The following is a 12,457-nucleotide window of genomic DNA, read 5'->3' as shown; positions in this document are numbered from 1 at the left end:
TTTTACCATCAACTCTTACTCTTTATTATTATACACCTCATCCATTTTATGAGCTTGACGTTTTGTTTTTTTTGGCCTGGACACCCAAGGCCTTACGTTAAATTGTTTAGAGAATGCCCCACCTCCCTATGCAAACTCCCACGAACGATTTAGTTTCCTATAACATAAATAAACGTCGCGACAATGCATAGTATAGTAGTTATTACAAAAATAGATGATAGTTATAACATATATCTTAAGTGCAGTAATCTTTTAAACCATTCCTTTTTCTAAAATAAAATACATTTTTGATACCAATAAATATCTACAATAACCCCATCAATTGTTGCATTATAGGTTTAAAAACTGTTCACCACATTATCAAATATCAAAGCTACCTAAGGCAGAAACAATTTCATAAAACCAGGGCAATTGCTATGGAGGCAACAATGAACAGTGCAACTGACTTTTTTTAATGGCGGTGCAATTATCTCATGTGGTGATTATGATTACACTCAATAGAGAGTTATGGACAATTACCTCTGAGGCCTTGAACAATAAGTATGACCACCGGGAGGTAGAAAGAAGAATTTATTAAGCCCAGCTATTTCTTTAATATGTTGCGTACACTTTCTCCACACAAACTAAAGACACAGGGACGACTATATGCATATAGCTATACACAGAACTCTGGTAAATCAGAACAAAAAGAAGTTACATCAATGAATCGTTCAACCAGAAATAACAGAGTAATTGCATTTATTATTCACAATTTATCATCTCATCATTTCAAGGAATCTGTTTTTATTTTCTTTGATGGTGAAACCACTCTGCTCCTTTTCACACATGCAAAGCTCTGAAACAATGTAGCACAGTCAAATCTTTATTTAATAAACTGCATTATCATCTTTTTCAAATCAAGTACTATAGATAACCCTCCACTTCCTTACGCCTGGGTGGACTTTATAAATGTATCCATCGCAGACCTCTCACTTTGTCTCCCACCATTCTGCTATCAGCAGAGCCCAGTCCAGAGTTGGTTAGAGAAAGAGTGAGAGGAATGTGTGTGAAGCTGAGAGTCCATTATTGAATCCTGCAACCACCCCTTCCTTGGCCCTGGTAACGACTGGTGACAGCAAGATTGGGCTGGACATGAGGGGAGATGTCATCACTGCGGCAACTGGAGCAATGTGCCCTGTCCCGATGGCAGGTAAGTGATGTTGCGGGAGCGGGAGAGCTGTAAGGCAATGTCCTCAGCTGCCTCCAGCTTACGTAGCTCCACCAGACCATCACCAGCCTCCATCAGAGAATTGGCGATTAGCAACGCAGCCTGGGAATCTCCCTCTGCAGAGATGATGGCCGCCTGCTTCTGTTGTTCTGCCTGAAACAAGATGAAAAGATTTTGTGAGCTTGCAGTAATTCACAATAACTGGAATTCAACCATCCACTTTTCCCCCATAGAGACTGCATATAAAATTCTGAATGTACAAATAGTACAGGGATGATCCGAGAGTTACAATGTTACCTTTTCTACAACGAAACGGGCCCTCTCAGCCTCCTGCTGGGCCACCTGCTTCATCTCAACGGCCTCAGTGAATTCCTTTCCAAAGGTCAAGTGTGTCTGAAAGAACACAATACAAGTGTTTCTCCAAGTTAAAGTCAATTTGAAGAGATCACATGAACAATGTTGCAAAGTTTGCCAGCAGCTTCACACCAGTGAAACGTCATCCAAGATGAGGCCGAAGGTGTTGGCTCTTTCTGTGAGGTCCTCACTGACTTGCCGAGAAACAAGCTCTCTCTGGGTGATGAGCTCACCAGCATCAAACCGAGCCTACGGAAAAAAAAAAAAAAAAATCACATTTGGAGGAGTCAGCTTATCACGCTCATAACGGAAAAAATCATCACCGTTTTATTGGTAATAACCACCATGTTAACCGATACTCACCACTACAGACTTCAAGACCTCTGTGGTGATGGATGGTAGCACCCTCTCATCATAGTCCTCACCAATACTGGTGAAGATGCGTGGCAGCTGGTTGGTCACCGGCCGGAAGAGGATACGCAATGTGATGTTTACGTTCTGCAGATCTGTGGGGGAATTATTCAAGTGAACTTATTGCACATAATAGCCAATGAAACATTGTTTCTTAAATTAAAAGTTACATTCTTCGGTCATGTTTGCGCAATTTGTAGACAAATGTTAGTATACTGTTTATAGCCTATTTTTCACCTTAATAGCCTTATTAAGAGGCAAGTTATATTCTCAGAGAACTCATACAGCCTACAGAGTTTAAAGAGACCCTGCATGTTATGAGAATAAGTGAGGAAAACATCACAGCTATTTAGTAGATAATTGATGTACCTTTGCTGCCTGTGATGACAGGTACGGTGCGTGGACGGGAGCGACAATCAAAGAGGATAGGTTTCTGAACCCAGGGAATGAGGAAGTGGGTACCTTCACCAACAACAGTCTCTTGTACTCCTCTGAACCTGTCAAATATCACAGCCTGATACCCTGCATCAACTGCAGAAAGAAGTATAGTTAGTTTCTTTGCCAGGAGATTTGTGTGTACAAGTTCATAGATCAGTGTTTTTCTAATGTTTGACATAAAGCCCTGATTGGTTAAAATCTTGCAAATTTCATAACTGAAGAGCTACACATTGATACAGGACTGAAATTGGGTTTATTTAGGACACATTACCGGAAATATATTATTTGACAACTCAAATTCAGCAGTAAGAAACACACTGCAAATACATAAACAGACCATATAGAACTTCTGTAAATCTTGTTAAAACACAATAGAAGTTTAAGAAAAACATGCAAGTTGATCAAATAATATCAGAATCATAAAATCAGAATTATAAAAAAACAATAAAAAATAGGCCTAGTTGGCTTCATTGCCAACATGACTGGTGAATGGTTGAAATATTTATGTAGCTACATTGAATTAGACATAGCGATTTACTTTTGTATTCTATAGATTATGTAGTCAATTTCTTAATTTGCGTTTTATTTATAGCATTTTTTTCTTCCAAATGCTGACTATTTGTGGTTAAAGTAGTGACAATGCTATTTTCATTAACTTGTTCTTAGTATATTTAATAGTGTTTTGTAGGAGTCGTACTGTGTAAAATAGTGTATGTGACAAATAAACCTGCTTCAACGTATTAAGTTGCAGTGTTTTTAACTCTCTCGACCACCATATGAAATTGATGCTGATGTTTAATGTGATGATTTAACTAAAATAGTCTAACATCTTAAAACTGCAATGACGTCACAATCAATAAATGAGTCATTTAAAAGTCTTATTAGACACCTTGTGATTGCACAGACTTCTCGAGTCCACCAGTAAGGTAACAACTAGGTAAACTGGCACACTGTTTTGTGTGGTTAGGTGTCCAACTGAGGAAGCACTCACCATTGAAGAGGGCAGAGTTGACAACACCTCCACCAATGGCGAGCGCCAGCCCCAACTTCCCAATAGACTCGAACAGCTTGGCCATGGCAGCAATCACACTAGAAGTGCATAGAAGACAAGGAGTTAATACAATTAGTAGACATCCCCAACATTACCGTTGGTGACGGTGTTGATAAAGCCAGTATAAATCCCTTCCACCCAGTAACAGTTACCCTTGGCCTCGGGTGGAGAGATGCCAAGGCTGTGGCTGTTAGCTTGATTTAGCTCGCGAGCATTACCGTGTAGCCTAGCCGCGGACTGAGAACATGGAGCGAGACCGAGACAGATGCCACGCTAAGCCGAATAAAACGAGCACTATATCTCGAGAGTCCAAGACGTGTAAAATATGACATGTATCATTTAAAACAGATTCAAAATAAAGCGCGTGTCAGAAAACGTACGCACGTTATCTGGGTCTGCTGTCCCGGCTCTCATGCACGTCTCAACGCCTATGATATCACGTCTTGCATAGAGTATAGAACAAAAACGTCTCCAATTCGCTTTATAATTATCGATAAACACACATTTTGCTTTTCAATTGAGCATTTAAAGTGTGACAACAACGAACACAGACTTCGCTCACCTCGGTTTTATTCAGATGTCTATGACCTCCACCAGACAGACCTATAACGCATGAAATATTTGGACCACAGCGCATGTGCACAGCCTGTAGTAACGTAGCCTCTGATTGGACAAAATACAACCCTCTTCTTCTTCGGCTACGTGGAAGTGACTGTCTTTCAACGTAATGATGCATTACTGCCACCTACTGGTTCTTAGAGTATGGTTGGACCTTAGATGAACGAGCGATTTTTAGACTTATAACATATTGTGGTCTATGCAGTTTGTTTCTATGAAGTAAACTAGATAATTGATTAATCGTGAGTAGTTCAATTGGTGACCTCAGCCATATTACACACATTCTGTATTTATTAGGTCAAGATGTTCTACAATCAACTATTCTCAATGGGTTCCTTTGGTATTTTTAGTAGATCTTAAAATAAATACCAATTCACAAATGTAATAAATAATGCCCTGCATTCAAAAGCCCACTGAAGTACAAAAGTAAAAGTATGACTGATATTTAACATCACCAGATTGATAATACTAATGCAACAACATTTTATCTTTGTAGCTGATTGAGTTTGAGCTAATTTCAACTTCTTTATATACAGCTAGGTAATTACATTTAGTGATTCCCACATTAGGAATCAGGTTCCCTCCTAAGGGTCACAACATAGATCGTAGGGGTCATAAGATGATCTGTGGGTTAGAAAAGACAACAAAAAAAGACTTTTCTCTGTTATTTGTTGTTTTGTGAAATTCTAGGAGCAAGGAGGACTGATCCATTCAGCACCTGCGGTCATATACGCGCACACACGCACACACACGCAGGACTGTAAAATATGGGCCTACTTGTTATCTGCAACGAGACGGCACTCGGTCGCCCCCTACCGTGGACACGACAGATCACACATCAGTTTTGTAGTTTCACTTTCCTCCATGGCTTGTAAAGTGTGACGGTCTTTGAACGATAGTGAGAATCGACGGTGAAACGGTTGTAAGGTCAGTAAACGTTACACATCTTAAAGATATCCAAGATGTTTTGTGTCGGATAGTAACAGCGTCACGTGCAAACGGAAGATCGTCGATGTGCGAAAGGCAGATTTCTCTGATTTCTCTCCCCTTCCTTGACACCGAGCTCTGCGAATGTGGCTTTCCTGCTCGCCTCGAGATATTTGTATGTTGACACCCTATCGATATAAACACAACATTGTTTGCTGCAAATCAGAACAAAATAGTTTAGAATTCAAAATAATATTATTGTTACTTTGCAATTACACATGTGTATATTGTCTTTGTGTGTGAAACGTGACATGTAGTTATTAAAGATAAGCATGTGCAGTTTGTTGAGCAGTTTATTCTTTGTAAATGAGTTGCCAACACGGCAGCAGCAAACTTGTAGGTGTGAATGTGGAAGGGGCGTTAACTTCACCATCTGTCACAATCGGAAATATTTTTGGGGGGATTTATAGATTTAGATTCATATTGCACGAGGGGATTAGAACTAAGAGTAGGCAACACGGTAGTTTTTCTTCAAATATCTAATAGTTATGGCATTAAGTTATTCAAACATCAGTTACCAAAAGCTGTCATCATCTTAGTCTGTCAATGTATTAGAGAATCAGCTTTAGAGGGATTGGAGATATCTTAATAAATTGGAGATTGGCAAGTTATTTACTCACATTTCAACAAAAGTCTAACTGGCGATGACCTGAAATGGACATTTTCGAGTTATGTTGATGTAGTCCCCTAGTTACCCCAATAGAGGGTGGTGTATTATCAACTATGTCTCCCTTCCCATTTGCAAGGGTGGGGTCTGTGATGGTTGGCCAATACTTTGACATTAACAGCTTCATAAAGAGGGGTTGTGTTTTGGCCTTTTGTCATCATCCTGGTGATCTATATCTGCAGAATCCTGATATTTTGATGTTGCGGTCTTGCAGTGACTCCTAAAATACTTATTTTTCACAGCAGTGATTTGTTTTCTCCCAGCAGATGGCCGAGCTGGGCAGGACTGTGAGGGTGAGCGGTCTGCCCGCTGACATTGAGGATGACAGGCTGAAAGACAAGCTAATTATTCACTTCCAGAGAGCCAGGAATGGAGGAGGGGAAATAAACTCTGTCACCATTGTCAAGGCAACGTCCGTCTCTGCCCTCATCACCTTTGACGACAGTGGAGGTCAGTAGGGTCATGGTGTGTGCATATATGAAGTGTAGGGAAGGTAGATTTTTCTGGATACTTACTTGATTCCATGACAGAGACATGCAGGTGTGCAAATACAATTAACTATATTATAGTATCTACATTACCCCACTTGTATCACTATGTAGGCTGTGCCCAGTATTTTACACTAAGCTGGAATTGTGACATGTAAGTCAATGGAGTAGGCAATGGTAAAGGGCTTAGTCAGGATGCTTTACAGACTGAGATTGATTTCTGTCTGGTGACCCCTCTCACACAGTGGCACAGAGAGTAATCCAACACAGACGGTACACTCTGGAAGTGGATGAAAAGAAGTATAAAGTCATTGTAACTGAGCACAGAGAAAGCCTGGACCCAGACAAGGTATACTTCAGCCGAAGATTAGAAAACATTTCAACAAATACTGAGTAGACGGTTAAATCCTTGAGTGTTTGTTGTCTCTCTTCTTCCATCACCGTAGGTCATCCTAAGTTTATCAGCAACTGTTGACCACAGGCATCTTCCTGGGGGAATAAAGTCACTGACAAGCCTTAATAAGAGCCACCCTGATATCCAGATAAACTACAATGCTATCAAGGACTTGTGCACATTGAATGGCACCTATTCCAATGTCCAGGCTGCTCTGGCACAACTATTTGGCCATCCCAAAGGCCCACAATCAGCCGAAAACCAAGACTCGGGTCAACCTGCCAGGTCCTTTCAGACAGCGCAGAAGCCTCATATTCAAGAGTCAGAGGGTCAGAGCAGTAAACCTAATAAGCAAAGAGAACGAGAGAAAGTTCACATTGGCAGGCCCTCCGATGCGTACAACCCCGGCCCACATAGAGACCATTCACCTGCTGGATTTGTTTTGAAAGATACTGGCCAGACAGAGGGTGCAGCTCTGCAGCTTCCTGGGCATCCTACTACATCAGAGGAGGACTTCTCACTAATTGTGGATGCAGACATGTTCCGGTATCTCCAGAAACACTGCAGGAAGGAATACCAGCACATCCTTAGTCAGTATGGTGTTGATGTAGTGGATATGACAAATCAGGGGTTGACTACTCTGTTTTTGCACGTAGCAACAGGAGTGGGGGAGGATGGCCAGGATCAGGAGTCCCTGAAGTTGGCAAGAAAGGCAATAAGTAGGCTTTACGAGGAGAACGAGACCAAGATCTGTCGAGACCAGCTCCCCAAGAGTATCCTGTCCCTCAGGGGGGGGCAGCAAAGGTTGATGGACACCTTAGGTGTCAGATTTCCTCAGCTTCTTCTGAATGAAGATGACCTAAATATTTACATTATTGGGAGCACTAGTGATGTGTCTGAGGCAAAGCAGTTACTTCTCCTGGGCCCTAGCAAAGTGAGGGGTAAAAAAGAGGATGTAGCCAGTCTTCTTAGATATCCTCCAAATGACTCTGGTTCATCAACTCGTGCTCATGAGCGGAGAGTCCTCCATACCTTGTACTCCACTGCAGATTCTCAGGGTGACCGGATAAATGAGCAGAAGTCAAAGGAGGATGAGAGGAGAGCTGAAGGATCCAGAAAGTATAAACTAGCTGCTCGGTTTAAGGATTCAGGGCTTGCTGCATTAGGCAGTCGACCAACTGACTTCACCTTATGGGGGCTCTCGCCTCCCATTCGACAAACACACCAGGGGCCAATATTAAGTCATGATGTACTGTCAGAAACAGCAGGGACTTCTGATGAAAGAGTCTCCAGAGCATTAGCCCAAAACACTGGAGGGGACATCTTGTTTAAGAGTAGAGATGCTTTGCCTTCAAAAGCTTCAATGCCCAATAAAACCTCCTCGAAAGCAAATTTAATTGATACTGGACCAAAAAGTGTAACATCTCCCTTCAGCACAACTGAGTCCAGTTCGTCAGGAAGTACTATGTTTCCACCTGCTGGATCTGGATCCACCTTGAAGCGAGCCAGGAGTTTCTCGGGAACACCTCAGCAGAAGGCCCAAGTTTTGAGTCGGAAGAGTCAAGACGACTCCGCCAGGTCGACAGTCAGAGACAGGGCGAGGTCCTCTAGCTTCAGTCTCCAAACAGGGAGGGAAAAGCGGGAAGTCTACAATGCAGAGATTACAGTTTCCAGTGCCATGTGGAAGCACATAAAAGAAGCCTACAGCTCCCGAGTGGACGACCTGACTTCTGATGTCCAGATGAAAGAGAGCTGCTCAGAGGGTAGTTGTAATCTGACTGTCACCTTAAGAGGGGCAAACTCATCCAAAGTGGGTTCATGTCAGCTAGGTTTACAGAAGCTGGTTGATTCGGTTTGTGTAGACTTCTCTGTGCAAACGCTGCACCTGTCAGAGCTGGGCATCACTGATGGAGCAGATGAAATCTTACAGGCGTGTTGTGCTGAGGTGCAGGGCCGGTTCAAGAAAGTGACCGTGCAGATTTTAAATAAGGGTTTATATCTTTACGGCCCGAAAGTGTTGTGTTCTAAAGTAGGCGCTACACTGCGGGAGGTTTTTTCTGGAGAGCCGGCCCAAATTCCTGAACAACAGGAGCTCTCTGGCCCTTCTACCTCCAAATGGAGTCCAACCACATGTTTGCAAATGAATGAGGACCAAAGTACGAGCCTGCACTGTTACAGTAACCCTCAGGTGATGCTAGAGAGCCAAACAAGCAAAGCCGATGGGACTGATAGTAGCCAGGGAAGGAGAACAGACCAGAGAAGGGACTTCAGTGAGACAGAGCTTGTGAATGGAGCTATTCACCAACTGTTAGTGAGGAAAGACCCGGTCATTAAAGAGAAAGTGAAAAAGTTAAAAAACAGGGAAACGGCGGAGACAGATGGACAGGAGACTGAGCCATTTGTCAGCCACACTGAAACAGGAATTGATAGCGCGAGTCATGTGAATGACGTCATGTCAACAACAACAACCCCTACGGATGAAGACATGGCCCTTCATAAGAAAGAGGGAACTATCCATTCTACCCACAAGGACAGTATGCAGCGAAGACGAGCAGAGGTCCAGGAGCCACCAGAGGAACACGGTCCTGGAGGCCTGGGGTGCATCTGTGTGTGTGGAGAGCGTGAGATGTTGATGAAAACAAAGTGTGGAGCTAGCGTGTGCTCAAAGTGCCTGGACACTGTGCACGTCCACTGCAAAGTTTGCCATGAGACAGAGGCGACGACACGGGGCATCAAGGTTAAAATGAAATGCTGTAAACTAAACATCACTGTTCCTGGTTACCACGCCGACTCTGCGATCAAGATCACTTACATCATCCCGGATGGTGTCCAAGGGGTGAGGGGCTTATTTTACACACATTCTCACTGATGACTGTTGTATCTGGTATGTACTAGAAGGCCTATTGATCTTCATTTAGGACGGGACAACAAACTATATTATTGTTTCAATAGGATTTTTTAAAAATGTTTTCACAGAAATAGTTCTGTTTAAGGCCTATAATCCAGAGACGGTATGTGTATGTTATAGATACACTATTTTGTGTTGTAGTAGAATATAGTAGACTCTTATATGTCTAACGAGTATGATTGATAGAGTACTGGAAAATACACGGTGCCATTGTGCGTAGGTAAGTTACCATTCTTTATGAATGGTGTGTGTGCTCAGGTATCACATAGAGCTTTTAATATCAATACTTTGGTTTTAGCTTATGCAAGAGGATATCCAAAGATTGTGTTTACGACAGTGGTCTTTACCCTCTGTCTTACCAGGAGGGTCAACCTTCTCCAGGAGAACCATTTCAAGGAGGGGTGTTTGAAGCCTTTCTTCCCGACGGCGAGAAGGCGAGTAAGCTGGTGCCACGGCTGAAAGAAGCACTCAGGAAGGGACTCACCTTCTCAGTGACTGGAAAAGACACACGGGCCAGAGTCTGCTGGGACTGCATCCCACACAAGACCACCCTAAATGGAGGCAAATCAGGGTGAGTGAGGCCAGTGTGAATGTCTAACACAGATGTAGGGTTAAAGGTCACATTAGTCCATGTATCTACACTGAACGGTCTTCTTTTTGTGTCTCTCAGGAACGGTTACCCAGATTCCACTTATTTGACTCGCTTGTCTGAAGTGTTGACCGCCAAAGGGATTGGAGAGCCACCAGCCAAATCTTAAGAATGAAAGCAATCTGAGGAGGATTTCTTAAGCAGTTTTATAATCATTTTCTCCGTGTTTATATGGCGATTAGTGTCAACTTTTATCGTGTTGTTTTTCACATAATAGTTGTAGTTGCAATTATTTCATTACCGCCTCACCATTCCTTTCTTCAAGATAGACGATTTAAGTTTAAATTCTTCAAAATGTGTGTAGATGAAAATGGTGACCAACCACTGTTGTCTTATTCAGTTCACATAGCATTCCTGAACATGTTCCTCATTGTTTCAGCCTGTAAAATAAGTGCATGGTACTGTATATAGATATCACATTTTTTACCGCCCTGTGTAGTTTTAAGGATCTTGTAGTTTAGGAAGCAATACCAGAAAGATATTTGTAGAATATTGAAGAGTGAGATTATATTTGTAAAGATTTTCCAGAATGGACAGCGAAATAAAAGAGCACATCTCCTGACGTTTTGTTATGCTTTTTCTTTTTTTTTTATTAGTCCTGGAAAACATGTAAGGCATATGGTAACATTACACACTGAAGCGTTACAAGCTCTAGAGGCCATGTGGACAACATGGCACCACGCAGTAAACCCAGAGTCAAGCACAGAAGCAGCATCAATTCAAAGGGTTTAAAAAACAAAGTGGAGACGAGGAGTAAGTGATTGTAACCAGGAAAAAAAAAACCCACCAACACAAGGAAGGACAGAGAGAGAACTAGCTTAGAAATCAACCTGTTGCGTATGCCTTGTGGAAAATGACCAGTGGTGACTGAATGCCAACAGGTGTGTGTGTGTGTGTGTGTGTAGTGGGACAGATGTGAAGTGAGTTTCTGAAACATTCCCAGAGATAAGTTAAGGTGTATCATGAATGAACCAGCTGGCCTTGAAAGAGCCCATTCTGAGGGTGAGGGAAAGGAGTCAGGGGGCAGTGGATGGGCATTCTCCTCCGTCGCACCACGCCACCACATGACGACTGAACTATCGTGGAAAGAGACTGTGTGAACTGTGCATAGACACATGCCTTATTTTCTGGTCGACTAAACATGAATCCCAGTACTGTACATGACAAGCTCAGCCAGGTTGTACTTCTGTAGCTTCTCTGCAATGTTGCTGTGATGTGTAAATGACTGCTAAGGAAACAATAGGCAGATGGCTCTGAATTTGGATGTAACCCCCCCAGTCAGAACCTCGCCCTTTGACTGGGAGTACATTAAGCGTACATAGAACATGCATGGTGCGACGGTTTGTGCAGTGAACTCAGTGAAACTGAATGACGCTGTTTGTGTGTTAGTGAATGCAAAATGAAGTAGTTTCTTACATGAAGAAACCTGCTGTATGGAATGACCTGAGAAACCATATAAAAACCTCAGAGGTGAATGGTGGGTGCCTGTAAGGGAATTCAGCTATACGGGCCGAGACAGACGGAAGAGGAGCTATTGGAAATACTACGCTCATTGTCTTTTCAAACCAAAAACTACGAGTTAATTCATAATATCAAATGTAAAACTGCAAATGTTCAGAAACTTATCACTTTGTTTATTTAATCTTTGAAACACTATTTTTCTCCTGTGCATCTCTGAGTTGCTAAGCACTTTTGCATAAGTGTCTGGAATGACTGGGAAACCATTTTAGGATGACATTACACTGCAGCTTCAGCATGGTGGAAGTGCTCTCAGGCAGCCGCCATCCGCCCAACTGACTGAGTCCACCTCAAAGGCATCTTAGCTCAAAAGAACCAAGGGGAAAATGTTGAAAGATTATAATAGGTTTTCCACATGCCGATGAATGCATGCGATTTCAAATTCCAAATGTCAAACTAATGTTTTATTTTCTATGATTGTGTATGGAGAAAGAAGGAGGTGATATGGAGAGGAATTTTGGACTGCGAATGTTGCACCGGCCACAGGAAAAGAGGAACGTCTCTAATGATCCTTAAGTGAACTGGGATCAGCTCACTAAAAGGCAAGAGCAGAGTTATTATCAGCCAATAAGCTGTGGTTTTGCGCAGCTGTGTCACGGTATTGGCATCCTTGTACAGCTGTGTGAAAACATCTGCTCCCTCACTTGCTACACAAGCCATTTGGAAACAAACGGAAAGGAATAGAAATCCATAGAGAGGAATACCATGGAGTTTTGGATTTGGAGGAAATTTGCAGATTTCAGTGAATCTGTGTCTTTTGGTGGAGT

The 12,457-nt window shown here is 42.4% G+C and overlaps 2 protein-coding genes across 4 annotated transcripts; one reads left to right on the top strand and one right to left on the bottom strand.

The window, feature by feature from the left end:
* Positions 1-556: 556 nt before the first annotated feature.
* On the bottom strand, positions 557-4,143 carry phb (prohibitin). Its single transcript, XM_034540394.1, has 7 exons — positions 4,024-4,143; positions 3,402-3,499; positions 2,342-2,503; positions 1,925-2,067; positions 1,694-1,810; positions 1,505-1,600; positions 557-1,360 (listed from the first exon to the last, which is right to left on the bottom strand). The coding sequence occupies exons 2-7, from the start codon at positions 3,484-3,486 to the stop codon at positions 1,148-1,150; spliced, it is 816 nt and encodes a 271-aa protein (XP_034396285.1). The 5' UTR covers positions 3,487-3,499; positions 4,024-4,143; the 3' UTR covers positions 557-1,147.
* Positions 4,144-4,906: 763 nt separating this feature from the next.
* Positions 4,907-10,734, top strand: si:busm1-163l24.3. Of its 3 annotated transcripts, none has more exons than XM_034538772.1 (6): positions 4,907-5,006; positions 6,000-6,183; positions 6,467-6,570; positions 6,668-9,451; positions 9,886-10,094; positions 10,194-10,733. In XM_034538772.1, exons 2-6 carry the CDS (start codon positions 6,000-6,002, stop codon positions 10,279-10,281), a joined length of 3,369 nt encoding a protein of 1,122 aa, XP_034394663.1. In that variant the 5' UTR covers positions 4,907-5,006; the 3' UTR covers positions 10,282-10,733. The 3 variants fall into 3 exon arrangements, with proteins under 3 accessions (XP_034394663.1, XP_034394664.1, XP_034394662.1); XM_034538773.1 differs by having other exon boundaries at positions 4,930-5,006; positions 5,997-6,183; XM_034538771.1 differs by lacking the exon at positions 4,907-5,006 and adding an exon at positions 5,036-5,181 and having other exon boundaries at positions 5,997-6,183; positions 10,194-10,734.
* Positions 10,735-12,457: the final 1,723 nt, after the last annotated feature.

The sequence above is a fragment of the Cyclopterus lumpus genome, chromosome 8 (assembly GCF_009769545.1).
Source record: "Cyclopterus lumpus isolate fCycLum1 chromosome 8, fCycLum1.pri, whole genome shotgun sequence".
NCBI lineage: Eukaryota > Metazoa > Chordata > Actinopteri > Perciformes > Cyclopteridae > Cyclopterus > Cyclopterus lumpus.
The sequence above is the reverse complement of the archived record's forward strand: the minus strand, read 5'-3'. Positions and strand labels throughout refer to the sequence as shown.

Bases quoted from the DNA above. Each gene is read 5' to 3' on its own strand.
- phb (XM_034540394.1), bottom strand. From the start codon at position 3,486: ATGGCCAAGCTGTTCGAGTCTATTGGGAAGTTGGGGCTGGCGCTCGCC. The intron at 2,068-2,341 runs GTACATCAATTA...ATTCCCCCACAG, and splicing joins TGTCATCACAGGCAGCAAAG to ATCTGCAGAACGTAAACATC. The intron at 1,601-1,693 runs GTGTGAAGCTGC...GTGTTCTTTCAG, and splicing joins TCTTGGATGACGTTTCACTG to ACACACTTGACCTTTGGAAA.
- si:busm1-163l24.3 (XM_034538771.1), top strand. From the start codon at position 5,092: ATGTGCGAAAGGCAGATTTCTCTGATTTCTCTCCCCTTCCTTGACACC. The intron at 6,184-6,466 runs GTCAGTAGGGTC...CCTCTCACACAG, and splicing joins CACCTTTGACGACAGTGGAG to TGGCACAGAGAGTAATCCAA. The intron at 6,571-6,667 runs GTATACTTCAGC...CCATCACCGTAG, and splicing joins AAAGCCTGGACCCAGACAAG to GTCATCCTAAGTTTATCAGC.